The sequence below is a fragment of the Ovis aries genome, chromosome 17 (genome assembly GCF_016772045.2).
Source record: "Ovis aries strain OAR_USU_Benz2616 breed Rambouillet chromosome 17, ARS-UI_Ramb_v3.0, whole genome shotgun sequence".
Taxonomy (NCBI): Eukaryota; Metazoa; Chordata; class Mammalia; order Artiodactyla; family Bovidae; genus Ovis; species Ovis aries.
This window is the reverse complement of record NC_056070.1, coordinates 12,697,181-12,715,224: the sequence shown is the minus strand read 5'-3', so window position 1 is coordinate 12,715,224 and position 18,044 is coordinate 12,697,181. Positions and strand designations below refer to the sequence as shown.

Genomic DNA, 18,044 nt, shown 5'->3' with positions numbered 1-18,044 from the left:
TTTTTCAGCACCCCCTGCCAAACACAAAGTATACATCTCTGAAAGTACAAGTTCCCAATGTTGTGATTTTTTGTCAGTTAAGTTGATATTAGTGTAGGGGAAGAAATATCATTCACATTGGCTAAAATACCTAAGGCAGGCAAACTCTGCATTTTTTTTTCCCCGACTTACAGTTGTAGAACTTATGACCTTGAGCTAATAATACAGCTCAGACTTTCCGCCTGTAATGTGCGAGTGTGCCAGTTTAGCAGTAGCTCCAGCCAAGAGACTGTTCCATGGTGTTTTGTGCTATATGAGAGATGCCTTTGGTTTTAAACTGGGATCCCACTAATATGGTTTGTGTATTGTAGAATAGAGTTCCTCCTCTGGCCTGCAATGCCTGTCTGGAATTGACTCCCTGAGTTAGCACAGCCTTCACAGAGTGGGGGCCCCACCCTTCACAAGACTGGCTTCACTCCAGACTCCAGCAGCAAGCCTGGGGTTCCCAGGCCCCCCATGCCTCTGACTGGCTGCAAAGGTGGGGGTTTACACTGCCCCTCGGGTTCAGTAGTTCACTGGAAGGATTCACAGATCAGGAAAGCACTGTGTCACCAGTAAGAGTTTTATTATAAAGGAGACAAATCAAGACCAGCCAAATGAAGAGACACAGAGAGACAGGTCTGGAAGGGTCACAGCCTCAAAGGTTCTGTGTCCTCAGGACACATTTACTTCTTGGCACACTTGTGTGTATCACCAGCCATGGAGTTCTCTTGAGCTTCAGTGCCGGTCGTTTTTGTTGGGGTTTTATTATGGAGGTGTGATTGACCAAATTGCCATCCGTGTGAGGAAACTCAATCTGCAGCCGCCACCCCCCAAAGGCCATCAGGCTGCTCTCACGTGGCTCAAAGCCCCTGCCCCTTAATCATGTGGGTGACTTTCCGGTGCGGTCAGCCCCCATTCCGAACGATCTCTTTGCATAAACTCAGGCACCGTTCTGGGCACTCACTGTGAATAATGGAGTCGCTCCTGTCACTCAGGAGACGACAAGGCTCTAGAGGTTACCTCCCAGGAACCTTGGACAAAGACCAGCTGTTGCTGCTGCTGTTGTTCAGTTGCTAAGTCACGTCCTGCTCTTTGTGATCCCGTGGACTGTAGCCTACCAGGCTCCTCTGTCCTCCACTAAATTCTTTATTATACAACACCCCACTTTCAGTTGAAAAATTCTGAAAAACTAGTGACATCAGACTCCGGCTGCTGCAGTTTAGAAACATTAGTAGAATTTAATCATTGAAAGTTATGTTTTAAAATGCTTGAAAAGGAGTTTTAATCTTAGATAGCAAAATATTCATTTTCCACATAAGGTTTGGCCTTAGGATTTTTCTAGTGTTTTCATACAGTGTAATTTAAATCAAGAGATTGAGACATTTTTAGCCATCAGGTTATTTTTTCCTCAGATGCAAATAGAAAAAAAAAAAAAGCTGCATCTATTTAAGGGAAACTTCAAAGACTTTGTTTCTGGAAATGCATATGTTAGTGACAGGGTGTTTTCTTTAGAAGCACCTGAATGATGATGATTTTGCTTCCTGCAGGGTGAGCTCTGGGAGAAGTGGAATCCATCATGAGACCGTGTGAACTGTCACTCAATCACATTGTGTCTGAATGATGCATTTACTCTAATTCTGAATGTATTCCAGCATGTTAGTCTCCAAGTTTGAAAGAGATAGTACAAATGACTTTCATAACCATGAGATGTGATGCTTTTGAGTAAATTCCATCAAATAATTGTGATTCCTAGTAGAAGGTGCAGAGACAGTTACAGTATTTGACTTTCAAAACCCTAGCGTGAACTGGTGTCCCATGTTTTCTAGCATTAAATATTTGGGATAAGTCACTTTCCTCTCTTTTTCTCACGAGGGCATCAAAAGAGGAATAGTGGAGATGGCAGATCTGGTGGCTATCACCAAATCCGACGGAGACTTGATCGTGCCAGCTCGAAGGATACAAGCAGAATATGTGAGTGCGCTGAAATTACTGCGCAGGCGTTCAGGAGTCTGGAGACCAAAGGTTAGCTTGCGTTCCGTTCTGCATTTTTCTCCCCAAGTAGACTGTGCGCATCAGAAGAGAGGATGTAAGTCCCAAGCTAGACATACAGTCAATCTTTGCTTGAATGTGAGATCACAGTTTTAAAACTTATGACAAAGCCAGAGCCCATAGTTATGATTTTAAATATAGTCCGTCAACCACCAAATGTCAAAAACTGGATGTGAGGTGATAGATTAGATTGCTTAATGCTGGGCTGGAGCTGTTTGGAAGTGATGGCAAATCCATTCTGAAAAGATCCACCCTTAAGATTATGGCGCAATTAATGACTTAATTATCTATATTAGAGTTTGAGTAAGAGAGAGAAGTCTTTTGGTATGGTAACTTTCCTTCCCATTATATTTGTTGGGTGATGTTTTTAGTAAGGAAAAAAAAGATCCAGTGGTAAGTGATGCAGTGATATTGATGGATACACTTTATCTGTAGAAGGACACCATGTTATTAAAGAATCAGCTGTCTTCGCTATAATGAGAATGATGGTGACGTCTCTTGCTGTTGGCTCCCAGCATCCTGTCTTTTTTGCTGTGTCTGGAGCCACCTTGTCTGTGTGGGCACTGATGCTCAGGTCATAGCACCTGCCAAATCATGCTGTTTGACGGAACAGTGCTGTGTTCTCAACTCGGTTTCATTGTATGGCACGCAGGCCTCAAGGAAACCTGCGTAGCATTGCCCATCTCATCCCAGTGACCCTCCCACAGTTCACTTCTGTGACCTTTAAAGACCGTGCAAGCAATCCTTGGTTAAAATAAACCTCTGAGCTAAAAATTTGACCTAGAGTCCGTGTCTGATTTCTGCTTTGCACTTAGTAATCTTAGTAAGTTATCTTAGCATATGTCTCAGTGTATTTACTTTGACACAGTGATAAAAGATCTCATTTTTGTCACTTAGCTCTTTCCACAGACTGTAAATATTAATTGGCAAATGCCAGCATCCCCACGAAAGGGTTTTCTATCATTGTGAATATAATAATTCTGGTTCTTCCCTTTTCAACAGGTAATTCGTATTTCTGCCCGAAGTGGAGAGGGGATCACTGAAATGTGGGATAAAATGAAAGAATTCCAGGAGGTGATGCTTGTCAGTGGGGAGCTGGCCGCCAAGCGACAGAAGCAGCAGAAGGTCTGGATGTGGAACCTCATTCAGGAGAACGTCATAGAGCATTTCAGGACCCACCCTGCAGTCCGGGAACAGATTCCTCTTCTGGAAAAGAGGGTTCTCAGTGGGGCCCTGTCCCCAGGACTAGCAGCAGACCTGTTGTTGAAAGCTTTTAAAAGCAGACACTAATGAAGTGCAGCCTACACAGTGATTTTAATATATCTTTTAATAAAGTATTTTAATATTAAAAGTCACCTGTGTGCTTGTCTTTCCAGTAATTCTCTCGTGGTGCCCCTCGGCCTCCTTATCTGTGAACTGTGCTTGGAAAGTCGAAGAGCATTAGACGCAGATGTCAAAGGTCAGGTGGTCAGCAGCATTTGCAAGGTACATGTTGTGTGTTCCTCAGCTCCACCTCTTCCTGTTCTTATACCCTGACACGGTGGCCTGTAGGATGGTGTCTCTCAGCAGTCACAAGCAGAGACAGCTGAGGACAGAAAGATGTACCTTAAAATGCTTTCTTTGGTTCTCTGTTCTCTGAGTTTCCAGAGAAAATGTAAGCCAGAGTGGCTGCATTTTTGAAGTCTTCCTTGAAGCTAGAATAATATACACTGGGTTTCTAAGAGCTGGAAATCACGACATTTAGCATGCCAGACTGTTCTAGGAATTTCTGAAGTGGCCGTGTACATGAGTAGCACAGCAGTTGGAATGTGTAGGGATGTGAACAACTTTAAAGTCTGCTCATCTAGACTTGAGGATCCCCCGCTGTAGGCAGGAGAGCCCAAGGGAACTGGAGAAATCAGCTGCAAATAATGTGGGTCCAGTAATCCCCAGGAGTCGAGAGTATATCGTGAAAAGGCCCAAGTGAGGTCAAAACGATTGAAGGGTTATTCAGTTTGAATGTTATCAGAGTTTCTGCTTCTCTTCCTTCTTGGCCGTTTGACTTCATATTAGCATCTTAAAAATGTACTTGATTCTTGATGATGAGGAACCAGTTTTGTCCTCTGGAGGAAGCATGGCACAGTGATTAAGACCTTGGGTTCTGGTATTGGGAGTGGTGAGTTTAAACCCAGATCAGTTCCTTACCAGCTATGTCAGTTTGGACAAATGACCTACTTTTCTTTTCATTTATTGTTATTTTTATTGGAATATAATTGCTTTAAAGTGTCATGCTAGTTTCTGCTGTACAGCAAAGTGAATCAGCCACACACACACACGCCTACCGTTCTGAGTTTCCTAGTTTCTTCCCTGGTGAACGTGGTGACTCAGATGGAAAAGAATCTGCCTGCAGTGCAGGAGACCCAAGTTTGATGCCTGAGTTGGGAAGATCCCCTGGAGAAGGGAATGGCTACCCAACTTAGAATTCTTCCCTAGGGAATTCCATGGACAGGGGAGCCTAGTGTACTGCAGTCCATGAAGTGGCAGAGTCGGACACAACTGAGCAACTAACACACAATGGAATTGACGTGGTGACTTCATAGGGTTGGTGAGGATAAATGAGCTAACAGGAAAATCATTTTGTTGTCGTGATGGTGCACTGGAAATGCTCAAAGTCTGCTTGCTATTATCATTCTGTTAAAGTTACAGTACATGAAGTTGTGCAGACCTTATAAAAAGTTCCGTTTTTTCCCATGGTCTTATTAATTACATCATAATCTTACGATATTTTATGATAGTCTTTAAAGTACCTGCTCTAGTTAATTCTTTGAATATATTTTATAGTATTTGATGATAGTTATGACTATGTACATTTAAGTAAAATTATTTCTAACCATAAAATTTCTCCATTATTACTATTTTAGCAAACATTGTTTTACATTTTTTTTTTTTAAGGTTAGTGTTATTGGCATACCTACCTGATATTTTAGGATTAGGAGAAAATTGAAAAGGTCACACAGTCAATTTACCTAACTTTAAAAAGGACCACTATCAGACCACCCTATCAGATGAAAAGCTGTTTCTAGAATCTTCCAGAGAAGGAATTCGGTAATTTCCCTTAGTAAGTAAGCGGTTACAGGGAATAGCAGCCCTATCATCTGTGGCCCAATGGAAGCAGCGCTAGGCCACAGACACACTGTTACAAACGAGGCAGAGAAAGGGTGGCATTTGTTAGGCCTAAATTTTTCTATGCATTTATTTCTCAGCTTGAACTGCTTTTATATGTTATATATACAGCCATAAAAAGCATTAGAAAACCTTCTTTGTGTTTCTTGTGTGGTTTTTATACAATTGGCCATGATATAGAGACCAATTTCCAAGGTTCACATTTTTTTATTTGCTATACTAGAAGCTGTATAATATAGTAAAGTATATATATACTGTATAATACAGTAAAATATTTGTGACCTTTAAAAATAATTCATGTTCCCTTTTATTAAGTTCAAAAATGCCATCATTCCTCCCCACCTCTGATTTTAGCATGCTGGACCCCTGACCTGGCCAAAAACACAGGTTTTGACTTAGATAACCCAGAGTGAAGTCTCAGCGCTGTCACTAACCAGCTATATGACTAGAGGCAAGTTATTACTCCTCTGTATGCACTGACCTCCTCATCTGTAAAATCAGGGCAAGAACAGCTACTTTATGGGCTTAGGTGACTCCGTGGTAAAGAATCCACCTGCCATTACAAGAGACACAGGACGTGGCTTCCATCCCTGGGTTGGGAAGATCCCCTGGAGGAGGAGATGGCAACCCACTCCAGTATTCTTGCCTGGGGAATTCCAGGGACACAGGATCCTGGCGGGCTACCGTCTGTGGGGTCACAAAGAGACACGACTGAGCACACACATGCATAGCTACTTTATAGAGTTGTTGGAATGATTAAAATGAGAGTGTATTTAAATTGCTCGGTAATTAGTGTGTGCTACATGCTAGATCGCTTCAGTCCTGTCTGATCCTGTGGACTGTGGCCGCCAGGCTCCTCTGTTCCTCGGATTCTCGGGCAGGATTACTGGAGTGAGTTACCGTGCCCTCCTCCAGGGGGTCCTCGTGACCCAGGGACTGAACCTTTGTCTCTGAAGTCTGCTGCATTGGCAGGGGAGTTCTTTACCATTAGCGCCACCTGGGAAGACCACGGTAATTGGGAGGTGTTGTTGGAGGTGTTACAGTTGACACTCTTTGTTTCACAAAACAGATTCACATCATCTAATTTTAGTTTGGCCAAACTAGTTAATTTCACTGTGCCTCAGTTAATGAATGGGATTGATAATAGTATTCACCCAGAGTTGTTGAAAGGACTGTCTTGGAACTTCTCTGGTGGTTCAGTGGCTGAGACTCTGCACTCCGAATGCGGGGGGCTCAGGTTTGATCCCTGGTCAGGGAACGAGATCTCTCATGCCACAATTAACAGTTTGCGTATGCAGCAGTGAAGATTCAATGTGCCAAATAAATAACTATTAAAAAAGAGAAAGAACTGTGTTAGTTAATATACAGACAGTACCTGGACATAGTAAGTGCTAAATAAATATTTAACAATGGAGAGTTGCTATCTCTTAGGGTTGTTGTAAGAATTAAATGAGCTCATCTCTATCCCAAACGGATAATTCTTTTCTGGAAAAACAAACCTGACTTCAGTTCAGTTCAGTTGCTCAGTAGTGTCCGACTCTTTGTGACCCCATGAATCGCAGCACGCCAGGCCTCCTTGTCCATCACCAACTCCCGGAGTTCACCCAAACTCAGGTCCATCGAGTCAGTGATGCCATTCAGCCATCTCATCCTCTGTTGTCCCCTTCTCCTCCTGCCCCCAATCCCTCCCAGCATCAGAGTCTTTTCCAATGAGTCCACTCTTCGCATGAGGTGGCCAAAGTATTGGAGGTTCAGCTTCAGCATCATTCCTTCCAAAGAACACCCAGGGCTGATCTCCTTTAGGATGGACTGGTTGGATCTCCTTGCAGTCCAAAGGACTCTCAAGAGTCTTCTCCAACACCACAGTTCAAAACCATCAATTCTTCGGCACTCAGCTTTCTTGACAGTCCAACGCTCACATCCATACATGACCACTGGGAAAACCATAGCCTTGACTAGACAGACCTTTGTTGGAAAAGTAATGTCTCTGCTTTTTAATATGCTATTTAGGTTGGTCACCACTTTCCTTCTAAGGAGTAAGCGTCTTTTAATTTCATGGCTGCAGTCACCATCTGCAGTGATTTTGGAGCCCCACAAAATAAAGTCTGGCACTGTTTCCACTGTTTCCCCATCTATTTGCCATGAAGTGATGGGACCAGATGCCATGATCTTCGTTTTCTGAATGTTGAGCTTTAAGCCAACTTTTTCACTCTCCACTTTTACTTTCATCAAGAGGCTTTTTAGTTCCTCTTCACTTTCTGCCATAAGGGTGGTGTCATCTGCATATCTGAGGTGATTGATATTTCTCCTGGCAATCTTGATTCCAGCTTGTGATTCATCCAGCCGAGTGTTTCTCATGATGTACTCTGCATAGAAGTTAAATAAGCAGGGTGACAATATACAGCCTTGACGTACTCCTTTTCCTATTTGGAAACTTCACTTTTGTCAAAAGCAAAATTATCATTAATTTTAATCATTATCATTTCTGTAGATGGGTAAAAATGTGCTGTCTTCCAAACTGAGCTCCAAAATTGACACATTTTTCTAAAACAATACCAAATTTCATTAAAATGTCTGGACTTTCTTGTAGAGGTATAGCCGTAGTTAACAGTGGCTGCCACAATACAACCTAGCAGGAAATTTTCTCCATAATCACTAGGCTGGCTGTTTACCTCTTCCCCTAAGCCTTTGTCCCTATTACCCAGTATACACTGGAGACAAAAGCTCATGAACAGTGTACATGTGGTCCTCAATGTTTATGTAATCCAGTCTTTAATGCAAGAAATAACAGGAAGAAGCAGTGAAAGCAGTTCTAACATTGCACTCACCCAGTAGATTGCCATCCTAGAAGTCACAGTGCTACTGCCAAGAACTGGCCAACTGCAAGGACTTTGAGAAGCAGGGATGACTGATCCATGCAGATGTGGAGCCCAGCTGCCCCCAGAGCCTGGGAAATCCACATGGGGCTTCAGAAACACAAATGCTTTCCAAGTCAGCCGTTTTGAAACTCCTTATAAAGTCTAAGTCTCCTCATCCAGGGATACATCTTGGGGTACAGTGTGACTCACAGTGTATTAGGATACTCACTAAATGTCACCATCGTTATTCAGGTCAGACGAACAAGTTGGAATTTTCCTTGGAAAAGAACCATCAGAATGGAACTGTAGACTACTTGGCTTTCTTTCCTTCATTGTAGGTTACTAATTACTTCTAATTAGTAATTACATGGTAGGTTACTTCATTTCGGTTACTAAATTTAACACCCATGTGACGTGAATATATGTTGATAATTCTTCCCTGTAACATTTTTAGAAGTTCACTTCTTGAGGTCATCAGGGGCATGTTTGATAATGGAGTATTGGAATGGCACAAAAGCAGTTATATAATATCTGATGCCCTTTTTTTTTCCAAGAAAAAATTCAACATCATCATGTAAAATGTAAATGATCCTATTATGAGTCAAAGTACATAGATATTTACCTGAAAGTTTGATGCATAGAAGTAACCTGGAGGTTATTAACTTTGCTGAGGCACCTCAACTTCTTGACAGAATGAGATGTGGGCACATCCAAGTCAGTGAACTTTTCCACTCTAAGCAAGTCCAAATGCTTCATCTCAATTAATGCTGCTGTTCACTAACACAGAGGCAATCATGCAGCCTGTACCATCCACCTGGCCAATCTGAGTTGCGGTTAGAATTCCACAGGGGGGTGTCTTAGGGTGACAGTAGAGCCATTTACTAAAAGTAAGGCTCATGAAAAGTGAAAGTGTTAGTTGCTGAGTCGTGTCTGACTCTTGGCGACCGCATGGACTGCAGCCCACCAGACTCCTCTGTCCATGGGATTCTGTAGGCAAGAATACTGGCCTAGGTTACCATTCTCTTCTCCAGGGGATCTTCCTGACTCAGGGATTGAACCTGGGGCTTCTGCATTGCAGACAGATTCTTTACCATCTGAGCTACCAGGGAAGCCCATACTTCAGTGTCAAATCTTCTTACATATCAAACCCAGGATCGACACTCTCTTCTTATGAGTAAAGTTGCTTTTACACCTGAATTTTGATGACTCAGGATTCCATCACATCAGGCAGGACCACGGTCCCCTGAAGTATCTTGGAAGTCCTAGGGATTCCTCCGGAGAAGGCGATGGCACCCCACTCTAGTACCCTTGCCTGGAGACCACCATGGATGGAAGAGCCTGGTGGGCTTCCGTCTATGGGGTCGCACAGAGTCGGACACGACTGAGCAACTTCCCTTTCACTTTTCACTTTCACACATTGGAGAAGGAAATGGCAACCCACTACAGTGCTCTTGCCTGGAAAATCCCAGGGACGGGGGAACCTGGTGGGCTGCCGTCTATGGGGTCGCACAGAGTCGGACACAACTGAAGCGACTTAGCAGCAGCAGCAGCAGGGATTCCTCACTGATTCACAAACAAGCTCAGCTCTCAGGTGCAGCTTACTCCCACAGGCTTCTGTTGGGCTCCACTATTTTGGCTGGCGCTCTTCCTGTAGGAGAATGCTGCCTGCTTAAATGTTCCTAAACTGTGAAGCTCGTAAGTTGCCAAGATAGTGCTGTGTTCCCAGAACATAGAATCCTTGCCTCTTCTCTCACGGGGACTGGTCCATCAGGCTGGGGTCAGGACCAACTACCACCGCAACTCCCATTGACCTTCGCCCTCCTGTCTCTTCCCCAGCACACAAGCCCACAATCTCTGCAGAAAACTTCTCCCACACCAGCCCCCTTTTCAAAATGTCTATCAGCTCCTGCATGTCTATCAGTCTCTCCTTGTCTGGAAGTATCACCTTCAGTGGAATCGTATCTCCCAGCTTCACGTATACAGTATGTCCCCTACGTATGAGGGAATTCAAGAGTGCATCTGTAAGTCCAGTTTGTTCCTAAGTTCAACAAAGTTAGCCTAGGTACCCAACTAACAGTTAGCTATATAGCACTGTACTGAAATAGGTTTATAATACTTTTTACACGAATAATACATAAAAAGCAAACAAAAAATAAAACACTTTTAAATCTTACAGTACAGAGCCTAGAAATGTACAGCAGTACAGCACAGCAGCTGGCATACAGGGGCTGGCATCGAGTGAACAGGCAAGACGAGTTCCTGGAGGAGGGAGAGGGGGTGGGAGATGGTGGAGCTGAAGGATGGTCAGCAGTAGCAAACGAAGGGCAAGCTCCGATTGCACCCAGGCCTCGTGTTATGGCACAGGTTCTGGTTCCTTGCTGGAACCAGGCACATGTTCACATTTTTGAAAGCTTGTAACTTGAAGGTTTATATGTAGGGGACTTATTGTATATGATTGCTAATTCTGTCAACAACCCTTTAAAGGTATCATGGCCCCTTTTTACAGAAAAAGAAATTGAGCAATAGGAATATTAAGAAATTTATCTAAACTCACTATCCCCAAATGTAAAATATTATATACATTAGATTTTAAAAATACTATTTTCCAGTTGCCCAAAGTATTTTATGAACCTCATTTCATACTTTCTGTAAGACGGTTCGGATACTGTCTTTATTCACGGATACCTCTGTTGTATAGAATGAGTAAGAGATTTGTACATAATTCAGATGGTAAGGTCCTGCTTAGTATGTTATCTTTAAGACCTTTCTTCACGGTAACCTAATATATTTAACTCTTTTGGAGAATGGTGCCTCACGGTATTTCTTTTCCAGTAATTTTTCTGCTTATGGTTGAAGATAATATTTTAGACATTAAAAACCAAGCCTCCCAAAATTTAATATTCGCATCTGTATTAGCCAGCACTCTTGTCTCGAAATGATAGAAACCTATTAGCTTGGGTGAAAAGAGGAGCGTATTGGCTCATCTAATCATTCAGGGAGAGGAACAGGGGTGCAGCGAGCTTCAGGGCCACAAGCGATGCTGGGATTCTGCATCTCTTCCTCTCGCTGTTTTGAGACCATTCTCTAGCTGCCTCCACCTAGCTGGAGAAATGGCAAGCAGCGGCACCCAGGTCCAGAGGAAGAACCACCCTATCTCCAGAGATTCAGTTCTGAGAGTCTTGAGGAAGCACCGGACTGGTCTGCCTGACAAGTCACGTGTCTGTCTCCGTGGCCAGTGCTGTGGGCTGTCGTAACTGATTGGAACTATTTGGGGTTGGATCTGCCTGCCAGTGCAGGAGTTGCTGGAGACGCGAGTTCGATTCCTGGGTTGGGAGGATCCCCTGGCAGGAGAAATGGCAACCTGTTCCCGTATTCTTGGCTGGGAAATCCCATGGATGGGGGAGTCTAGGCGGCTGCAGTCCACGGGGCAGCAGAGAGTCAGACACGACTGAGCACGCGTGCACATTTGGGGTTGGGGGAAGACCCATTCTCCCAAGACACGTGAGTCATTAGTTGCAGAACCCAGTGGAATGCCAGGCAGACGAAACAAATGTCTACTGAACATAGGTTAATCTGTTTTGGAATAAGGTGAGATGTAAACAAGTGTGATTGATGTATTATTATAAAGTGGGATTCTGCAGTGTTGCAGGTGTGATTAGCCAAGACGAGGTGATATTGGAGTTGGATGGGCCCCTGTCCAGTGTGACTGGTATCCTTACAAGAAGACAGACACGTGGGGGCTAAGATGCAGAGTGAATCCTTACAAGAAGACAGACGCATGGGGGCTAAGATGCAGAGTGAATGCCGGTGACGAGGCAGGCAGAGGCTGGGGCAGCACAGCCACAAGCCAGACGATGCTGGGGATGGCCAGGGAGCCACCGGCACCCAGGAGAGGCAAGGAAGGACCCTCCTCTGTGTTTCAGAGACGCCTGAGCCTTGCTGACACCTTGATTTCAGACTCAGCCTGCAGACCTGAGACCTTACCTTTCTGTTTCTCAAAAACCACATTTATTTATTTACTTCTTTATTACGCCAGGTCTTAGTTGAGGCATGCAGAGCCTTCTACTTGTGGCATGGAGGATCTAGTTCCCTGCCGGGATGGAACCTGGGCCCCCTGCATTGTGAGCATGGAGTCCTAGCCACTGGACCACCAGGCAAGTCCCCATCTCTGTTGTTTTAAGTCACTGAGTTTGTGGTACTTTCTTAAGGCAGCCCTCAGTTCAGTTCAGTTCAGTTCAGTCGCTCACAAACTCATATCATCATCAATTCCTGTCTGAGCCTAACTCAAAGAGGGAAAGTTCTGCAAAGATTTTACCGCACTCCAATCCCCCCTTCAAATAAGAACAGTCTTGACCTCCCAGTTCTGCCTTCCCTCAGTACCTTGAAAACCCATAAAATAAAAGGATCACGAGAGACTTCTGCTATTTCTCTTGTCAAGGGACCAGCCTTCTGTTTACGTTCTACAGTTTCTACCATACCTTGGTATTGAACTTAGTATCTGGCTTTGACTATCCCAAAGGACAGCGTACAAGCCTGGGAGGTGGGGTTCCTGTGAGAGTAGTGGTGACGTCACAGAGGCGTCTGAAAGCACTTAGCCACGAGCAATGGGAAAGCCACGCTGAAATGTCTAGCTGCTCCAGGCTATCCTGCCGGGAAACAAGAGTGCAGCCCAGCAGAGAGTGCAGGAAGGCTGGAGGGGACTCCAGTGCTCTGCCCTCCTAAACTCACCCTGGTTCTGTTCAAAGCTGTCTCATGTACATGAAGCCTCTCTAGCATCAGGCCCTCGCATTTGACTTTGGACTGGCCAAAAAGTTTCTTTGGATTTTTTTCATACTGTCTTATGGAAAAACCTGAATGAAACTTTTGGCCAACCCAGTATTTGCAATATGAACATTTAACTCAAACTAATTTTTCTCAAATGATCTGTTGGAGAAATAGAACATCTTAGAACAACAACAGAAGTGACTTCACTCTACATGGTTTGCTTACTTCCCAATATTTAGAAAGTGTTTCCCGTTAAATTTGTACGGTGTTTGTTGCCTTTTAACACAGTTCTCAGGGTGGCAGGAATAATGCCACTGGTATTACATATATCACTGTGTTTGTAGGAAGTAGTCTGTAGGGTGCAAAATAATAGGTGGTGTTGCTCAATGGCCCAGGGTAGGCTCACAATAAATCTTTATTCAGTGAGTGGAAGAGTGAACAAATTTTGAGTAAACCTCATACATAGCCACAGAGACAAAAAGCTACACAGTGAATGGTCCTTACCAAGACTGGTACATCCAAAGGGCAGGAATACATTGAATTAGTCCAAATCCCCAGAGCACCCTAAAATTACGTTTATTGGAATACTCAAAATTCTGTAGCACAAAATACTGTTGCGCGTCTCTTGGTTCAAAGCATAACCTCAGAATTGCTAACAGAGGCCTGTAAATACCTGGGCACATTATAAACCTGTTGCTGTTCATATTGTACACAAAGGAGGTGGGATGAAGTATTAACCTTGATCGTTCCAGGGTAGCCTTTTCTCAGGCCTTGTGCATGCCCCTAAACCTGTGGACCCCAAATCAGCACACAGTGCGATTAACAGGAAAAAGGGAGTAGAACTTAGATTCCCACTTGACTAAGCCAACAAGATAGGCAAATAACCCCGCCTCAGTGAACAGAGAATGAAGGGTCAGTTAAATCTTAAGAGGGTTTCTCTTCTGGTCTTTGCTCACAAACAAACATGCATTAACTGATGATTTAACAACTTTATTTTGTGCCTTCCACCTACTCCCACCGCGATCTCCATGTAGGATTCAACTTGGTTAAAGCTGTGAGGAGTTTAATCACCTTTTATTTGCCTTCAAGCATTTAGCAACTAATCCACTAAGATCAATCCCCTTTTTAAAAGTGTTGATTTATTTTTAATTGAAGGATAATTGCTTGGGGTCCATTATATACCTGATCTTTTTCTACTTCCCTATTCCCTCTACCCACACGAACACACACACACACGAATTGGAAGAGAAAAATAAATGTAAACTCAAGAAAGACCTTTTGCAGGATTAGGGAGATTGATTATATATGGATGTATTCCATTTGCCTTCATTTTTGTGGTGTAAAATGTTGACTCTGATTGTGAGTTACATATATTCATTGCAAAACATTTAGAAAATAAAGAAAGGAATGTAAAATATAAAATCACATGTAATCCTGCTACTCAGCTGTGATAAGTATTAACATTTGTGTACATAACCCACTAGGCCTTTTCTTAGACATACATAAACTTTTTATTAAACAAAATTTGGATCACAGTGTCTACACCTCGTAATCAATTTCAGTTTTCAAATGGTAAACATAACCAATAAATTTCAGGAAAGAAAAGAAAAAGATCCTTCCCTTTAGGCTTCTCTTCACTAATTTTATCAGTTTCTATTTCCTGTTCTTTTGTATTTTACCCTTCTTTTATTTCCATCCAATTCTGGTGGCAACTAGCTCCTTGTTTTCTATGTCTTATAGACCACCTACCACAGTTTTTGATAAGTTACTAAAGTTTCCAAATCACACAGTGGGTAAGTTTGAAGGAATTATTAAAAGATCAAGGACTGAAAATTAATATTATCATAACTGACAGACTCAGACAGTTATTAACTATAACACATTCCATATGCTCAGTCAGCTGCTGGTAGTGTTTATCCAAATATCAGAATTAGGCACTTTATGGGCAGGAGACAGATTCTTGTTGAGATGGAAGCTCAAGCTTCATATGGGTCTTTTTTCTCAAGAGAATCCTGGTGGGTTTGGGCATTTCTATTACTTGGTTTCTTCCTGGGTTTCATTTTGGAATCATGTGGGTTTCATCAGTAAATTTCTGTCTGACATATCTAGTCTATGGTGATGAAAATCAAAAAAAGTAGTGACCTGTGTGTGTTTGTTGAACTCCATACACACTACTGTATGAAAACACACATCAGTTCAGTTCAGTTCAGTCGCTCAGTCGTGTCCAACTCTTTGAGACCCCATGAATCGCAGCACGCCAGGCCTCCCTGTCCATCACCAACTCCCGGAGTTCACCCAAACTCATGTCCATCAAGTTGGTGATGCCATCTCGTCCTCTGTTGTCCCCTTCTCCTCCTGCCCCCAATCCCTCTCAGCATCAGAGTCTTTTCCAAAGACTCAACTCTTCGCATGAGGTGGCCAAAGTACTGGAGTTTCAGCTTTAGCATCATTCCTTCCAAAGAACAACCAGGACTGATCTGCTTTAGGATGGACTGGTTGGATCTCCTCTCAGTCCAAGGGACTCTCAAGAATCTTCTCCAACACCACAGTTCAAAAGCATCAATTCTTCGACGCTTAGCTTTCTTCACAGTCCAACTCTAACATCCATATATGACCACTGGAAAAACCATAGCCTTGACTAGATGGACCTTTGTTGGCAAAGCAATGTCTCTGCTTTTGAATATACTATCTAGGTTGGTCATAACTTTCCTTCCAAGGAGTAAGCGTCTTTTAATTTCGTGGCTGCAGTCACCATCTGTAGTGATTTTGGAGCCCCAAAAAATAAAGTCTGACACTGTTTCCACTGTTTCCCCATCTATTACCCATGAAGTGATGGGACCAGATGCCAAGATCTTCGTTTTCTGAATGTTGATATGGACCTAACAGAAGCAGAAGATATTAAGAAGAGGTGGCAAGAATACACAGAAGAACTGTACAGAAAAGATCTTCACGACCAAGATAATCATGATGGTGTGATCACTCACCTAGAGCCAGACATCCTGGAATGTGAAGTCAAGTGAGCCTTAGAAAGCATCACTACGAACAAAGCTAGTGGAGGTGATGGAATTCCAGTTGAGCTATTTCAGATCCTGGAAGATGATGCTGTGAAAGTGTTGCACTCAATATGCCAGCAAATTTGGAAAACTCAGCAGTGGCCACAGGACTGGAAAAGGTCAGTTTTCATTCCAATCCCAAAGAAAGGCAATGCCAAAGAATGCTCAAGCTACCACACAATTGCACTCATCTCAGACGCTAGTTAAGTAATGCTCAAAATTCTCCAAGTTAGGCTTCAGCAATACGTGAACCGTGAGCTTCCAGATGTTCAAGCTGGTTTTAGAAAAGGCAGAGGAACCAGAGATCAAATTGCCAACATCCACTGGATCATGGAAAAAGCAAGAGAGTTCCAAAAAATCATCTAGTTCTGCTTCATTGACTATGTGAAAATCTTTGACTGTGTGGATCACAACAAACTGAAAAATTCTGAAAGAGATGGGAATACCAGACCACCTTACCTGCCTCCTGAGAAGCCTGTATACAGGTCAAGAAGCAACAGTTAGAACCAGACATGGAACAACAGACTGGTTCCAAATTGGGAAAGGAGTACATCAAGGCTGTATATTGCCACCCTACTTATTTAACTTCTGTGATGACTACATCATGTGAAATGCCAGGCTGGATGAAGCACAAGCTGGAATCAAGATTGCCAGGAGAAATATCAATAACCTCAGATATGCAGATATTACCACTCTAATGGCAGAAAGCAAACAGGAACTAAAGGGCCTCTTGATGAAAGTGAAAGAAGAGAGTGAAAAGTTGGCTTAAAACTCAACATTCAAAAATCTAAGATCATGGCATCTGGTCCTATCACTTCATGGCATATAGATGGGGAAAAACTGGAAATAGTGACAGACTTTATTTTCTTGGGCTCCAAAATCACTGCGGATGGTGACTGCAGCCACAAAATTAAAAGATGCTTGCTCCTTGGAAGAAAAGCTATAACAAACCTAGGCAGTGTATTAAAAAGCAGAAACATCACTTTGCTGACAAAGGCCCATAGAGTCAAAGCTATGGTTTTTCCAGAAGTCATGTACGGATGTGAGAGTTGGACCATAATGAAGGCTGAGCACCGAAGAATTGATGCTTTTGAATTGTGGTGCTAGAAAAGACTCTTGAGAGTCTCTTGGACTGTAAGGAGATCAAACCAGTCAATCCTAAAGAAAATCAGTCCTGAATGCTCATTGGAAGGGCTGAAGGACTGGTGCTAAAAGCTGAAGCTCCAATACTTTGGCCACCTGATGCCAAGAGCTGACTTATTGGAAAAGACTCTGGTGATGGGAAAGATTGAAGGTGGGAGGAGAAGGGGTCAATGGAGGAGAGATGGTGGATGGCATCACTGACTCAATGGACATGAGTTTCAGCAAACTCTGGGGATAGTGAAGGACATGCATGGAAGACTGATGTGCTCCAATTCATGGGGTTGCAAAGAGCCAGACATGACTTAGCTATTGAACAACAACAACGTGCACTTTCACTTTTCACTTTCACACATTGGAGAAGGAAATGGCAACCCACTCCAGTGTTCTTGCCTGGAGAATCCCAGGGATGGGGGAGCCTGGTGGGCTGCCATCTGTGGGGTCGCACAGAGTCGGACACGACTGAAGCAACTTAGCAGCAGCAGCATACACATGCTATTTTGACTGGAAAGAAACAAGAGTGATACATCTGGGTCGTAGTTCCATGGATGTACACGATATAAAGTATATTTGTGTACTTTACTGTTTGATGTTACGTCTGAATTAAGAAAAAATACTGTTTGATTCTCCCTCTGGCCAGGCTGTCAATGGTTTAGGCTGGTGTGTCTGTGTTAGTTGTTGAGTCATGTCTGACTCTTTGTGACCCCATGGGCTGTAGCCCGCCAGCATCCTCTGTCCATGGGATTTTTTTCCAGCAAGAATATTGGAGTGGGTAGCCATTTCCTCCTCCAGGAGATCTGACCGACCCAGGGATTGAACTCAGATCTACTGCATTGCAGGCAGATTCTTTACTCCTGAGCCGCTGAGCCACTGGAGAAGTCCCTGAAAGTTCCTGAACTGTCCTCCAAAACAGCAATTCCCAGAGATGCTCTCCACCCAACAAAAGTAGTTTTGTGGTTAAATAAGTTTAGAAATGCTGCTCCCTTTGAAAGATTCA

The 18,044-nt window shown here is 43.3% G+C and overlaps 1 protein-coding gene and 1 long non-coding RNA gene across 7 annotated transcripts in view; both read left to right on the top strand.

Moving 5' to 3' along the window:
• MMAA (metabolism of cobalamin associated A) overlaps positions 1 to 3,425 on the top strand; it is a 32,381-nt gene extending 28,956 nt beyond the window's left edge. For all 6 annotated transcript variants that reach the window (XM_027956252.3, XM_060400621.1, XM_012097411.4 and 3 more), the window contains exons 6-7: positions 1,894 to 2,043; positions 3,073 to 3,425. In XM_027956252.3, the coding sequence (XP_027812053.1) occupies positions 1,894 to 2,043; positions 3,073 to 3,360 (438 nt within the window). In that variant the 3' untranslated portion in view covers positions 3,361 to 3,425. The remainder of the gene's footprint in view (positions 1 to 1,893; positions 2,044 to 3,072) is intronic.
• A 16-nt stretch (positions 3,426 to 3,441) lies between these two features.
• LOC121816916 (uncharacterized) lies at positions 3,442 to 14,914 on the top strand. The gene is made up of 2 exons (XR_006056631.2): positions 3,442 to 3,555; positions 12,127 to 14,914. It is a non-coding gene; the product is annotated as an uncharacterized LOC121816916 (long non-coding RNA).
• The last annotated feature ends 3,130 nt before the right edge of the window (positions 14,915 to 18,044 follow it).